The sequence below is a fragment of the Diceros bicornis genome, chromosome X, assembly GCF_020826845.1.
Source record: "Diceros bicornis minor isolate mBicDic1 chromosome X, mDicBic1.mat.cur, whole genome shotgun sequence".
NCBI classification, from domain to species: Eukaryota; Metazoa; Chordata; class Mammalia; order Perissodactyla; family Rhinocerotidae; genus Diceros; species Diceros bicornis.
Window position 1 is genome coordinate 135744824 of NC_080781.1, and position 15488 is coordinate 135760311.

Here is a 15488-nt window from a genome sequence, read left to right on the forward strand (position 1 = left end):
TTTTAATTTTTTTCAACCATTTAAAAATGGAAAAACCATTCTTAACTCACCAGCTGTAGAAAAACAGCTGGTAGGCAGGGCTGTATGTATTTGGCCGTCTGGCCAGCTTGCCAAGCTCAGAGCTAGATTCTCTCTAATTTTGCCCTAGTTCTGGCATTAGGTGGTTCTTATACCCCTAAGGGTCTAGATGAGGCCCAGAGAGGGATTAGTAAACTTGAACTCAAACCCGGGCTTCCTGCTGCCCAGTCCACAGCCCTTAACTCTGCTCTAAGCTGCTGGTTTAGTCATGATTTCAGAGGTAGTCTTTGTATCCATGTGGTGCAGAAAATAGATGTGTGCTCAGTGGCCGTTTCCAGGCGTTGACCACGTAAGGGCTGTCCTCTTATTAGCAGCCAGTGGCAACCTAATTTTGTCAAGCCTGACCCTAAGCTTACGCACCCTTTTCTTTTATACCTCTCTCGTGTTGCGCAGGCCCGGGAGGCCCATCTGTCCCTTACTATTTGAGTCCCGGTTGTCTCATTGGCGGGTTTCTGAGCAGCTGCAAAATATGTTTTTAACTTTAAGTGGAAGTTGGGGTCACCGGCGTCGGGCCTGGAACAGTCACTCTCAGCAAGTGCTCTTTCAGCTCTGACATTCTCTCGTTTGACTGACTTGGGTGAGTGTTCAACTAACTCCTCCCAGCTTCCCAGGGCTGGACTTTCACTGCGGGCAATAATTAATGAGGCGTTTGCTCAAGGGCTGGAGAATAACGTGCACTGCCTTTGTGTGTTGTTGTTGTCGGAAACTGCTTGGTTGCCTAGCACCACAGTCGTGCCTGGTCGTCCCTTCCTCGTGGCTCATCTGCTCTGGTCGCCTCGCAACGGCAGCTCGGCGACAGCTGCCGGGACGGGAACGAGAGGTGCTCGCGCGCGCTCAGGGGGCGGCGGCCGCGCCGCCGGCCCCAGGGAACCATGCTGCGAGGCAAGTCACGGCTCAACGTGGAGCGGCTGGGCTACTCTCCCGGCCTGCTCCTTGAGTCCAGACCACTCTTGGCTGGGCGCACGCCGCGGAGCCCCGGCCGGTAAGTCACGTGAGCGCCCGCGTCCGCGCCTGCGCCTGCGAAAGACTCGCGTCACCGCGGCGCGCCGCGCCTGCGCCCTGCCTCCCGCCGCCAGGCGCTCGCCGGCTCTTCCGGTGCGGACCTCCTCGAGCGGTCGCCCGCGGAGCCGAGTGAGCGCGGCCGCTGAGCCTAGCCCGCCTCCTGACACCTGCTGCGGGCGCGGCGACGCCATGGAGCGCCTTGATAAAGCGGCTTTGAATGCGCTGCAGCCTCCCGACTTCAGGTAGTCCCGAGCGGGGCCCGGGCTTGGGCAGGGGCCCCCACCGCGAGGCGGGCCGGCCCGGGCCTGGAGCGGGGCATGAGGGGAGGCCCGAGCCGCACGGGCCGGCCTGCGCTGGGTGTGAGGTCTGGACCCTCGGGGCCGGGCTGCGGGGTGGGGGAGAGGGGAAGCAGGTTGGGACCTGCAGCATCTGCACGCCCGGCCCCCCGACCCTTCGCTCGGGAACAAGTGACCCGAGGTCATGGGGGATGGGTCGGCAGGCTTTCAGCTCATGCTTCTGACCTATCACTTCCTCTTGCTGTTGTCTATATTGCGATCTTGCTGTTTGCAATCTCTCTCCCCGCTGCAGGGTGAGCTCCCGGAGGACAAGAACCTGGCCTTCTTTATCTCCGTCTCCCTTACAGGGCCTGCATCATCAGGGCTTAATAAATGCTTGCTGTATGAATGAACGAATGAAAGGGAGTAGGGGCTGTCTCTGGTTTGAGAATGCTTCATTTGGGGAGTCAGAAGGATGGGGGCTGGAGGCTGGGGGCTGAGTAGAAGGAATATGAAGAGACAGCAGGTGGTTCCGGCCAACCAGCCTAGCCAATGATACCTCGGTGGGCAAGAGGGTGGAGACGGATTTGGCTATCATTTAATGATGACCTACTGTGTACCAGGCTAGACTTAGGCGCTTTATTACATACGTTATCAGAGTTAAGAAAGTGCTTAGTTTCCTAATTTTAAAGATGAAGTTGACTCAGGATAAGTGACTTGCCTTAGATCACACAGTTAGGCCACACTATTAGTAAGTGTTGAAGTTGGCTTTTGATCAAAGCTGGTGATCTTTTTCACTGTCTCACAATGTCAGTGTAGGTGTTTTTTATTACAGGTTGCTAGTGAGCATACCAACAGATATTTTTATTAAGTACACTTAGAATACAGTATAGCCCTCCTAGACTGATTCTAGTGTTTCCTAATGGAATTTGCAGTGAAATCTCCTTTCAGTGGAAGTCTTGCTTGCCGCAAAAGGGAATGGTGGTAAGCTCTATCTGCTTAGTGTTTGCTGCAGAAGTTTATATGAAGTGGGTAAACTCTAGGTGGTTTTAGAGTGGGGGCACAATAAGGTTCATCCTGAATTCTTCCTTTTGTGTGAGGCTGACTTTAATTCTGGATTTTCTCATTCTTCATTTCTAACAAGTATCAGTATCACCCAATCAGAGACACAGAGAAGAAATCAATTGAATGACATCAGTTGCTTTGTTTTAGAATAAATTACCGGTTATACCCAAGCTGGCAGAATTGCCAGCTGCAGTGGGCTATGGCTGGAAGCCAAGGAGAAAATGTCCTATAAACACTAAAGGAAGTTTGCTAGTTTTCATAAGTTTGTATGCTTAACTTTATACTTAGTCCAATATTTGTGAGGTCGCAATCCATAATAAAAATTAGATTTTTGGAGCTTAAGGTAAAGAGAGAAGTGAGAAGGAGTTGAAGATAAGCTACAGATTGTTAAAATATGCTGGTTTGTAGAGTGTGTGGGGCTAGAAATTAACATGCAGAAAAAAAAAGATTGTGTTTGGATGGTGGGCTTGTAAGTGATTTTGTTTGCTTTAAAACATTTTTATGGTATTATATTGTCTTTTCAATAATAAACTTTTCTCAAAGCCACGCCAGATAATAGATGTTCAAGAAAGACAATCTAAAGAACAAGAGAACCAGTGAACCCTCCCTTTCTGTAGATTCTCATGCTTTGTTTCTTTATAAGTTAGATCATCTGAACTTGGCATACCTAAAACACATGTTTTAACTCACCATAGAAACACCCTGAAGGTCAAGTTTTTTGTTGGGGTCCACAAAACAAGTGGCCAAATACTGACTTTTTGTGTTTTTTATAGAATTACTGCAGACACTCATATTCTTCATGGAGATTGCACCATAAATTCCTCTAAAAATTTACTACTAGGAAACAGTTTAAGGGAGCTTATGTGTATTAGATGAAAATTGTATAGCTCAGTGATCACCAAAGTGGGATATGTTAAAAAATGATCCATTGAAAGTATTAGAACTTCTACACAAATTTATTTTTAACCTTATCCTTTTTAGTATCTGTTTTTGCATATGTTTTATATTTTAAAGAATGTATCAGTAATATACGTATAGATAATTTATTTTAAAAATTAATATGCCTATATGGGGGTATGTGCTCAAAACTTTTATCTAATGATGGATTGCACAGTCAAAAAGGTTTGTAGAGCATTGATATAAACTTGAGATGTTCCCTTCCTTTCTGGGCTGCCAGAAACCTCTCAGCTAATTGTATACACAGTTATAAGAACTCCTTTGCCTAGATTTTCTGGGAATACAGAGAAATGTGCAGGACTATCTAGGAAGCAAGCTGTCACATTAAGTGCCATAATAACAGGTATGAACTAAGAGTGATTGGATCTCAGAGCAATGAATCTTTCCAGCTGGTGTCATCAGGAAAGGTGCCTGGAGGAGAGACTACTTTTGGGGGACCTTGAAGGCTGAGATGTCTCCTTCCTGAAGATACAGATAGAAACCAGAGCCTCTAGCTGAGGATTACCAACAGGAGAATTAAGTTCAAGTGTTGACTATGAGCATAAAGTTAGAAGTGCATTAAGGTAGTCTGAGGGTGGTTAGATTTAAGGAAAAAAAAAGGTCCTTAAACTAAATGATTAAAGCTATAGGGCTTACCACTTTTATGATATATGAGATATGTATGTGTCCAGGGTTGCTGGAAGTATGCTACAGCTTCACTTTCAGTAGTGTTGCTCCTTTGTAACAATGCATAGGACAAATGCTGACATATATCTACTTATTGAAAAGTCAGTAAAACAGCATTAAGGAACATTTAGAAAATGGGGGTAAAACTTTATTTTTGTATGTTAATCTGGAGTCATTATTCATGTGCACACGTTTTTAACATAATTGGAATAGTATGCATCAGGAGTTGGCAGAGTTTTCTGTAAAGAGCCAGATAGTAAATATTTTAGATTTTGAGGGCCATGTAGTCTGGCGCCACTACTCAGCTCTGCCTTTGTAGCTTCAAAGCATTCTTAGAGGATACATAAACCAACAGGTGTGGCTGTGTTCCAAGTATACTTTATTTACAGAAATAGGCGGTGGACCCTCAGGCCTTATTTTGAAGACCCCTGACATACATAATACATTGTGATCTTCCTTGTTCATTTGTCACCTGAATATGTTCTGAGTAATCGTCAAAATTCTTTTTGACGTCTCCGTATAGTGATGTACATCATTGGTGAAATCATTTTCCTATTTTTGGACATTTTTGTTACCCAGTTTTGTTTGTGCTATTATATTAATCTTTATATTGTTAATGTTTTAAGTAACAGTTTATCAGACTTGTTTAAGTATATAATTTTAAAATCTTGATTGCATTTTTCAGAATAGTTTTATCATATTCTGGAGCAAAACTTTTTCCACTGGACTGTTTCCTTGATTTTAAAATAGTCTATGGACAAATAGAATTCACTGAATAGAAAGTGTTTTGACATCAAACTTTTAATGCATCCATGTTACATGAAGGCCATCTCAGTTGTACTGTAGCAATTTAATTACAAAGAAATTTGAGTAAGTTTCTTTCAGCTGCATCTCAGATTGTTCTAGTTGATTTTTCTTTGGAGATTCTCATACCTTGTTTGTACTGTATTCAGCTAGCCATTGATAGGATGCTTTGTGAACGAATGTTCATTTGTTGTTTTCTGTGTATCCTCTCTCGCTCCCTCCGTTGTGAATTCTGTAATTACAGTGTCCATTTGCATAGCGCTTTGGAGGTTACAAACCACTTTCACACTTTGACACTCCCTCTCACACTGAATCTGAATGACAGTCTCTCGGAGGTGGACCTGCAGCTAGGTCTCTAGGATCTTCCAATTTTGAATCCCTGACTCTGCTCTTCTTCCTTGGGCCACTGCTTCCAGGGCAGGGGCAGGGTTTCCAGCATCTTCTCTGTGGGTGTTTATAGCGCTTATGAATACAAGAACAGTTGGAAATGGCTGCACAGGTTCTGATTTTCTCTCTGTTTACTTTATTCCAGAAATGAAAGTTCGTTAGCATCTACCCTGAAGACGCTCCTGTTCTTCACAGCTTTAATGATCACTGTGCCTATTGGATTATATTTCACAACTAAATCTTATGTTTTTGAAGGTAATCCTAGACCATAAAAACAAGACATTTTCCCCCTTACTGTATTTAAGATTCTAAGCTTTTATGACCTCCTTATATCTGTAAACTGGGTATTCTTAATTTTGCTTCTCTGTCAGTTTTGTTTTCCAAAAATCATGTTGCTCATAATGAGTCTTACTTAATGAAATGAACTTTTCTATCACTCACTTATTTCATCTTGACATCATATGCATTTATGGCTTTCTGTGAAATAGTTTGCAGGTCCTTTCTTTTAATATCCCTTTGGAGTTGGCTGACATGGGAGGAGGAATTCGGGGGAATGTACCCTTGGTGGCAGACATTGGAGGGAAGAGAAAATAAAGTCCCCTGTTTTATGTTGACGTCCTTAGATTAAGTCATAATTATGGTTTTCATTCAAAATAGTGTGCTTCATGGGGTCAGCCCGGTGACTTAGTGGTTAAGTTCGCGTGCTCCACTTAGGTGGCCCAGGGTTCAAGGGTTCCATTCCCCAGCGTGGACAGACGCACTGCTTGTCAAGCCATGCTGTGGCGGCGTCCCATATAAAGTAGAGGAAGATGGGCACAGATGTTAGCCCAGGGCCAGGCTTCTTCAGCAAAAAGAGGAGGATTGGCAACAGATGTTAGCTCAGGGCTAATCTTCCTCAATAAATAAATACATACATACATACATACATACATACATAAATAAATAAATAATGTGCTTCATGTACAGAAGGTATTCAGATCTTTAACTGAATACTTGGTTTATCAACACCCAAAGTATTACTTTTTAACTGCCTGACTAGTTAAATCTATAGCTAAAAAAAATTAGTCTGCTTTATTTTTTGTACTTTGATAAATTTTGGAATAAAATGGAAACTTTTTTTCTTTTGATAGGAGCCTTTGGGATGTCCAATAGAGACAGCTATTTTTATGCTGCTATTGTTGCAGTGGTCGCTGTCCACGTGGTGCTGGCCCTCTTTGTTTATGTGGCCTGGAATGAAGGCTCACGACAGTGGCGTGAAGGCAAACAGGATTAAAGTGAACATCACCTTTTGATAGCATTAAATTGTTTTTTAAAAATGGCAAATGCATCTGGGATATTGATGATTTCAATAAAGTTGAAGAACCTGTTAAAATCAATCTTAAGGAGTCACGTTTGACTAGTGTAAATTTTGATCCTTCTAATACAGTGGTTTGTATCATCAATTTTAACTGTATGAGTCTCTCATTTGCAAATGAGAATGTGGAAAAGTTGAATTGGTTCAAATAAGTATGTTAAATTATTTACACATTATTCTGGGAAGAATGTGATTATCTTAAAACAAAAGATGTTTTATAGCATTTTGTCTTTTGGTTGGTTTTGAGTTTTACTCCTCTGGATATATTACGTTGTACACAGTGAAGCAAATCTAAACTTTATTTTTCTCTGGAACACTTTCCCTAACTCTTGAATACCAAGTAATTGGATTTGGGGTTGTAAATTCCTATGAAAAATTGTTTAAATTGTGGACGCTGGAATTAATCTGAATGTCACTGAGAAATTTCGCTTGAAGTGTAATCCCTAGTCAATAGTAATCTTTCGTGACATTATTTCATGGGGAAACTAGGCTGAATCACACTCATTCGTATGAAAGGACTGGTTTATTGAAGGATCTAGATCGCAAAGCAAAGAGCTAGCTGCCTGGGTACTCGGCCTGCTTCCTAGAGGCTGCTTGCAGGCCGGCCTTGTGCTTTCAGACCAACTCTAATGATCTGCTTTGCTCTGTCATTCAACAATGAAGTTAGGCTTTAATCACAAGGTTTATGTACACTCCCTTTAAATTGTTTTTCCTAGTTTTTTATAATGTACACGATAGGACTTTGCATTTAAATGAGTTCATTTTTGCATACTTAGGGAGTGTAAACAATCCTGAAAATAGATTATTTTTATCACCCAGGAAGTATTCTCCTTGGGAATTCTAATCTAGTCTTTTTAATCAGAGCTGTTATATCCCAAATATATATACTTAGATAATTCTTGAGGTCCTTTTTGATAGAAAAAGACCCTGTGGTTTTACTTTAGTATCCTTAGTCTGTGTTCTTTCCAGCCACTTGGTATACTTGTGTGCAATCTAAAAAAACACTGGGAAAAATACATATTAAAACCGGAAGAAAATTTAAATTCCCTGTAATGTTGCCATCTGGAGATAACTACTAGTTTGGTTTATATCCTGTGTGCATTTCTTAATGCTTGTTCAATATGCACTAAAAGTTTGGTTTAAGTTCAAATTCTGCCAACTTTACGTGACAGCTGTTTGCATTTTTTTAATTGAGTGATTATTGGCCATTTTCTAAAAAAGCACCTTCTACCTTCACTCCTTTACCTAGATAACTCATTGATCAAATGTCCTGTTATTGATAATTCTTGATACAACGGCCCTTGCTGTGTTTGCCATTACTCATTTGTTTGTTCGCCTCTCTTTGTCATGTTGTGGCACTGTACTAAAGTAATAGAGAGATGGTTAGGGCTAAAAAAGGCAAGTAGCATTTGTTTTATTTAATTGTTGAGGAAAAAATAAAAGATGATTATTGTAGAACTATTTTTTATTATATTAGATGTCTACAGTTTAAATATCTTCTTTAAGCAGTTACTCTAAATGTAAAGTGTTTCTTGAAAACAACTACAGTTTTAGTATAAAGTTGTACAAGTTTAACATAAAATTGTAGAATATGCCAGTTTGAGTCTGGGGTACTATGTGGTAGATTGCTAGATGGTCCCCCACTTTAGATGCCTTGTCATACTTAGAATTGTTGTCCACCTAATTTCTTTTTCTACAATGCCAAGATTTTTCTTGTACTTTTGGGATCTTATGCTATTTGTAAAATATTAATGTCCAGTGTTGGATTATTTTGTTTGATTTCAGACATTTGCTGAGTAGATATTACTATGGGTATTTTTCTGCAAGTATTTAGACCAGAGATTTATGCAAAACCAGTTATAATTCTTTTGGAAAAAGTACCAAGTGTTTGAAAGTTAGAATTGGATGCTAGGGTTGATATTTACAATTATTACCATATAGGCTTGTTTTCAAACCAGTTAATTTTTTCCTAGGGTTTTAACTGTTAACTCACTAGTTTGCTGCTGTTGAAATAACATGTGTATTTGACACAGAGATTTATGTCTGAAGATATCTCACTGATTTCCTCTTGCACAATGTACATACTTCAGGATGTATAGAAAGGAAAACTACAATTGAGCCCTTATAAATGTTTTAAGGTAGGAATATGTTCATTATTGTTTTAAAACTGATTGTAAGAATAATAACCTCAATTAGGAAGTGTAACTTCAAGTGTCAGTACAAGCTACTGATTTACATATTACCTTCCTTACCTCACTTCTCATTTTGCCCCCCCAGAATATAATGTTTTTTCTCCATTGTGCTAAAAAATGAAAAGTCTGCTGTAGAATGCATCTGATGTCATTAGCTCTTCGTGTGGATGCCATTTTACATGTAACAGCAGAATTCAGTTTTGAGTTGTTACTGAAGAAATTTACTTTCCATTAAAAAATACTGTATTTCATGAGAATCTAAAAAATATAGTGTAATAATTAGACTGTTTTCATCATAAAAGTCTCATCAGTTGCCAAAAGAGGCAACTGGTTGCTTTGTCTGGTGTTTATTTTCTGTTTTCATATAAATTTTATATATACAGCTACAGTACCCAAGGAGGCCAGTACAAGCAGTTAAATAAAAGGAGTACCCAAGAGAAGGTGAATCACAGCAAAGGTACATGAAACAAAGGATTTAAACCCTATTTTAAATGTATCTAATGTGTATTTCTCGCCTCCAGACAAGTTCCTCTTTATTTTCTTTATGCTCAAGTGAAGTTGTAGACTGTTGTTAGGCCCATTTTATAAATGATTCAACTATGGCGCAGAATTTGTCCCTTGTCTTAGGTCAGTAGCAGATTTCTCTGCTGTCAAGCACTCTGTGTCCTCTACCAGAGTAATACAACTTCATTAACTCAGACCCTACCCTCAAGTTTAAGATAATATTTGCAGGGGCTAGGCTGAAGCAGCACCTTAATAACTTGACAAGATTTCTTTTTCCTTTTTGCAGGGGGGAAGGGTCACCTGGGAAAATATACTCTCTTCAGGGACTTTAGGAACCTAACGATAAATATTACATGTAATCTATGACTAGCTTAATCCTTGATGTATTCATTAAAACAGTCGGGAATTCCTCAACTTACCATCACTCCTGGCCACGCTTTCCTTGCCTGTTTCGTTGCTATGTGTACTTGAAAGTAATATCTACGTAACTTTTAAGATGTTCTAAAACTCGTATTTGTCAGTTACACAGACTAGTCTTCCTTTTTCGCAAGTTCAGTGAAATCTCACTGAACAGTAATAATAGCAATAGCTAACAACATCTGCACAGCACCTTACAGTTTGCAAAGAACGTTCACATATTCTTGTTTGAGTTTTGCATAGTGAACCCGTTACGAGATGTCTCTTGACATCGATGCTAAAAGTGTTAGAATCTTTAAATCACTAGGCTCATTGAATATGCTATAGTCTTGAATAGTGCCCTGACTAGGGGCAGGGTTTAGATACGCCATGTTGAAAGCTGTGTGTAATTATCAAAAGGGGGGGCTTGAGTTCCTTGACCACTTGAATCCGATTTACTTTTGTAAGTGATGCTTTTCTAACTGTTATCTGGATGAATTTTGTATTCATTATATTCTAGCCTGTAATTTGTATAAATTTACCATCTGTTGTCATTAAAAAAGTGTCATGCCACTTGGATGTGTCCTGATTCAGTTAATAGTTTATTAACCTCTTTATTCTTTTACATTTGTTTGCCTCTTTGTTTATACCGTATAGAATATGTACAGAACTGTCAAGGGTAAGCTTTTATGCAGTAAATGTAGACTAGAGAGGCTCAAACTGGTCGGGGGCTGTGAGGGGTGCTGAGACAGGAAGAGCCAGTTATACTCCATCTGCGTTAGGCCCGTCAGAATTGGTGTGGCAGTGGGGAAACGAAAGCAGCTCCTTGCCCTGTGGCTTTTTAAAAAAAATTCATTTGGGGATGAATGGGCTTCAAATACTGCTAAAGGAGTGGGATTGAGAAATACTTATGGCTAATTAGTTAAACATGGGGCTAATCACTTCTTGGCAATGTCCAGCATGCCACCCCCTCCTGCCAATGCCCTGGGTTCTCTGTCCTCTAGCCCCCTGTTGATTGTACTGAGTCCAGCTCCTTTCAGTGCTTCTGACGGCTCCAGCTAGTTCTTATTAATAAATACTATATACTTCCAAAAAATATTTGAGACATCTTAGTATCAGAATATACAGATTATATACAATTATGTTTATATACAAAGCTACAGATTCTAAGATGTGTAGTTGCACTGCAGAAGCCACTAAAATCACCTTGTAGGATTTACTGCCCAGACCCAACCCAAACCTACTGAGTCAGAATGGGGGTGTGGCCTGTGTTTGTAACAGGCCATACTCTGATGCAGCCGATTTGAGAACTGCTGCTAGAGCTTGAGAATTGTGTGTGTATGTTTTTAATGCTGGACTTAAAGATATTTGTATAAAGCAGGCCTGAAATAGCAGGCACTTTATTAGGCAAAGATAGAATCCTTCATGATGCTATATTGAAGGTTCGGTTTAACATCAGGAGAACTTTACTGGGTCCCTGACCATCCATATTGACCTTGCTTCACTGTTAATGAATTATATTAAATGAAAACTGTAGTACAGGGGATAGCTTACTTAGAAACAGCTTAGGCGTGCTGAGAAATGGCCACTGCTGCTCCGCTGATGCCTTTCCCTGAAATGGCCACTGCTGCTCCGCTGATGCCTTTCCCTTATTTGAAATCCTCACTGCTGTGGTCTTTGGAGAGAGAGAAAACCTAACAGGAGTCTAAATGAATCTGGTTTCAAAAGTAAAGTAAGTAATGGAGAAAACCAGAAATGGTTTCCTAGGCATATCTGCTCTATTAATAGTATGACTCTTTGCCTCCAAATATTTTTGCTCTCATCTTTCATCTTTCCACTTCATTTGGCACACACCCTGCTGCTTTGCCCTGTAAAGATGCATTTAGGTTAACCCTTGTAGAAAATACAGGATTTGGGTCTGGAGCCATTGCTCACAGCCTGGAGACTCAGTTGATGCGTCCCTCCAAAGGAGCATCCGGCTCCCCTGAGGGAATGGGTATTAGGAATTACACTCCCTGTATCGGTCCACTTCTCGCCATTTCACTGCTACCACCTGGGTCTAGGCCAGCTTCACTCCTTGCCTGGTGCCTCTGACTGCTCTCTGCTGCTCTTGCTCATGTGGTCATTTTGCCACAAAGGAGCTAGAAGGTTCCTTTAAAAATATTCGATCAAGCATGCCATACCTCTGCTGAAAATCTCTAAATAGCTCCCAGTCTCAGTCAGAGTAAGATCCACACTCCATATGCAGCCTACAAGTGAGACCACTTACAGTCATTTCATTTGCTTCCCCCTTGCTCAACATTTGCTAGCCTGTAGGACTTCCTTCTGTTTCCCAAACCACCCATGCTCACTCCCACCTCACAGCTTTGCATTGGCTGTTCCCTCTGCCTGGTCCCCTCTCCCCCAGATGTTTCCAGGGCTGGCTCTTTTTCCCCCTTCAGGTCTCAACTGTCGTGTCACCTTCCAGAGAGGCCTCCCCTGACCACCTAATTGAAAGTTGCAAATCCCCTATCGCTCTCACAACACATAACGTTGGATGAAATTATCTTGTTTATTTGTTTATTATCTACGTCCGTTCACTAAAATGTAAGCTCAGGAGGGTAGGCACTGTCTTATTCACCACTGAATCCCCAGTACCTAGCACTTTTAGTAAGGATGTTCTTGGTCAACTGCAAGTAACAGAAAATGCAGTTCAAACTGGCTTAAACGATGGAAAAGGCCAGAGATGGGGCTAATCCTTTGGCGTGGTATAATTAGCATTCCTGCTCCATTTCTCTGCCACTCTTTCTGCATGTCCTCAGTGTGTTGGCGACATCCTGAGGCTTCCCTCCCTCATGATAACAAAATGGCTGCAGCCATTCTGGGGCTTCATCAGTATACCACACACAGTCATCCAACCACTGAACAAAGCCCATCGGCTTTAGTCTGCACTAACTCAGGTTACATGCCCACCCGTGAAACAATCACTTTGGCCAGGCAATGCCAAGCATTGGTGGGTTTATGCCTGGACAAATGCCCAGTCCCAAATCAATCACTTGAGGGTTATACTGGTTAACTTAGGCCACTCAGTGCCCACCCCTGAGGGAGGAGTTTGATGCTGGTGAGGCTCCCAGCAATGTTCACTGCAGGGCTCAACAGATTTGTTAAATGAATAAGGCAATACGCAGTATGTACATATATATGTAGATATGGATATGGCTGTGGCTGTGGATATGGATATGGATGTAGATAGATATAGATGTAGACATAGACATAGATATGAATAGAGGGATGAGAGGCATGCACTTGGAGCAGGGAACAAATGTCAGTGTCAGGACAGGGCACGGCCTAGGGCAGGGCCATCCTCCAGAGGACCTTATGGCTGCATGAGGGCTTGGCCGCTAGTAAGTGGCAAGGTACCAACACACTCCCTTTGTACCAAATTTTGTCAGCTCAGCCTCAGGAAGAAGACTGAAACAGTTAGAGGGTCATCAAATTCTCTCTCCCCTCAGTATCTGTGGCTCTCTGTTCCCAGGAATCTGTACTCTGCTCTGAAGCCCTAAAACACACCCTCTTTCTCAACCACCACCCCCCCCCACAGCATCTGTGGTTCTTTAGAAACACAGGTACACCTGGGAGGTGTGCTCTATGCCTGTACACAAGCAAAGCGGCAGTGCGGCTGGGTGTGCTCTTCTTGGATATGGCACCTAGGGTTTCCACGTTTAATGAGGTCTCATAGAATGGAACATTTGGAATCCTTCAACTAGGATCCCACTTAAGACATGTCTTGCAGACAATAGTTGCGAGAGGCAGCCTGACACCCGGGGTGGGAACACTCGCCAGTGCCCTGCTGTGTAATTCTGCAATTATCAGCACCATCTTCAAGTTTAGCTCTGGCCTGTTAACATGCACAAAACCAGAAAAAATTAGAGTAGAAACAGAATCTGATTTTCTCAGCTATGTGGAAACTATAGAAATACGTAGTTTAAAGAAAAATATATGTTGCATAGCCAGATTTTGTTGCTTTAAAAATTTTCACAATAGAAAATGAAGATGTTTTGGGGCTGTGAACAATGAAGTCTGTTCACACTGCTTCCTTCCTTCCTTGCTTCCTTCCTTCCAGGAAGATTGGCCCTGCACTAACATCTGTTGCCAATCTTCCTCTTTTTTCTTTTTTCTCCCCAAAGCCCCAGTACATAGTTGTATATCATAGTTGTAGAGTTGTAGCTCTTCTATGTGGGGCGCTGCCTCAGCATGGCTTGATGAGCGCTGAATAGGTCCATTCCCAGGATCTGAACTGGCGAACCCCAGGCCACTGAAGGGGAATGTGCAAACTTAACTGCTATGCCACTGGGCCAGCCCCTGTTCACATTTCTATATTCCATTTCTTTCCTTCAAGTTGGATGTAGGACAGACCAAGAACACCATGCCTTTTTTTCCTCTAGTATTTCTGCTACTTCTAGCTAGAGACACAGTCATCTGCCTCCACTCTTTGCTCACTCCTCCCTCCCAAGCTACCTTGGACCAACTAGAATTAAGATTAAAAGTTGAGTGGGAAATGAATAGAAAGCTCAGTAAAATGGAACAAGCAAGACAAGTTAAACCAGTTTTTCCAACTGATTTGGCAAAAGGGTCTGGTGGGGATTGCCACCCGTGGCAGGCAGAATTCTAAGATAGCCTCAAGAGTCCCAATCCCTGGTGGACTGTACACGCCTGTATACGCCTCCCCTTGAATATGGATGGAGCCTGTGAATATGATGGGAGATTAGCTCCCTCGATTAGATTACTGCATTAGTCAGCTTGGGTCGCCGTAACAAAGTACCACAAACTGGGTGGCTTAAACAACAGGAAATTTATTTTCTCCTAGTTCTGGAGGCTGGTAAGTTTGAGATCAAGGTGTCAACAGAGTTGGCTTCTTCTAAGGCCTCTCTCCTTGGCTTGTAGAGGGTCATCTTCTCCCTGTGTTTTCACATAGTCTTCCTTCTGTGTCTCTGTGTGTCCTAATCTCCTCTTCTTATAAGGCCACCAGTCATATTGGATTAGGGCCTACCCTAGTGACCTCATTTTAAATTAATCACTTCTTTAAAGACCCTGTCTCTAAATACAGTCACATTCTGAGGTACTGGGGGTTAGGACATCAATATATAAATTTTGGGAGGACACATTTTGGCCCATAACAGTTATGCTATATAGTCTGGTAGGCAGAATAATGGCTTCCCAAAGATGTTCACATCTTAATCCCTGGAACCTGTGAATATGTTACCTGACCTGGCAAAGGGGAATTAAAGGTGCATCTAAAGAAGGTTGCTTAGAACGAAGGTTGCTAATTAGCTGACCTTAAGAGAGGGAGAGTATCCTGGATTATCTGAGTGGACCCAATGTGATCACAAGGGTCTTGTGGTAGGCAAAGGAAATGGCACCCCAAAGATACATTTAGTTAAATAATTCCTAGAACCTGTGAATATTGCCTTACATGTCAAAAGAGTGGATATTACCTTATGTGAGAAAGTATGTGATTAAATTAAGGATCTTGAGAGGAGGAGTTTATCTGGATTATCCTGGTGGGATACTCTTTGACAATCCCTGATAACCTAAATGCAATCACATGTATCCTTATAAAAGGGAGGCATGGAGAGTTTGAAACAGACCCACACAGAGGAGAAGGTGATGTGAAGACAGGCAGAGACTGGAGAGATGTGGTCACAAGCCTAGGAAGCCTGGGGCTGCTAGAAGCTGGAAGAGGCAAGAAAGGATCCTCTCCTAGAGCCTATGAAGGAAGCATCCCCCTGGTGATGCCTTGATTTTGGACTTCTGACTTCCAGAACTGTG

The 15488-nt window shown here is 41.8% G+C and overlaps 1 protein-coding gene across 1 annotated transcript; it reads left to right on the forward strand.

Annotated features, from left to right (window-relative positions):
- Window positions 1-1190: 1190 nt before the first annotated feature.
- On the forward strand, window positions 1191-6610 carry VMA21 (vacuolar ATPase assembly factor VMA21). The gene is made up of 3 exons (XM_058534888.1): window positions 1191-1322; window positions 5380-5489; window positions 6365-6610. Exons 1-3 carry the CDS (start codon window positions 1270-1272, stop codon window positions 6505-6507), a joined length of 306 nt encoding a protein of 101 aa, XP_058390871.1. The 5' UTR covers window positions 1191-1269; the 3' UTR covers window positions 6508-6610.
- Window positions 6611-15488: the final 8878 nt, after the last annotated feature.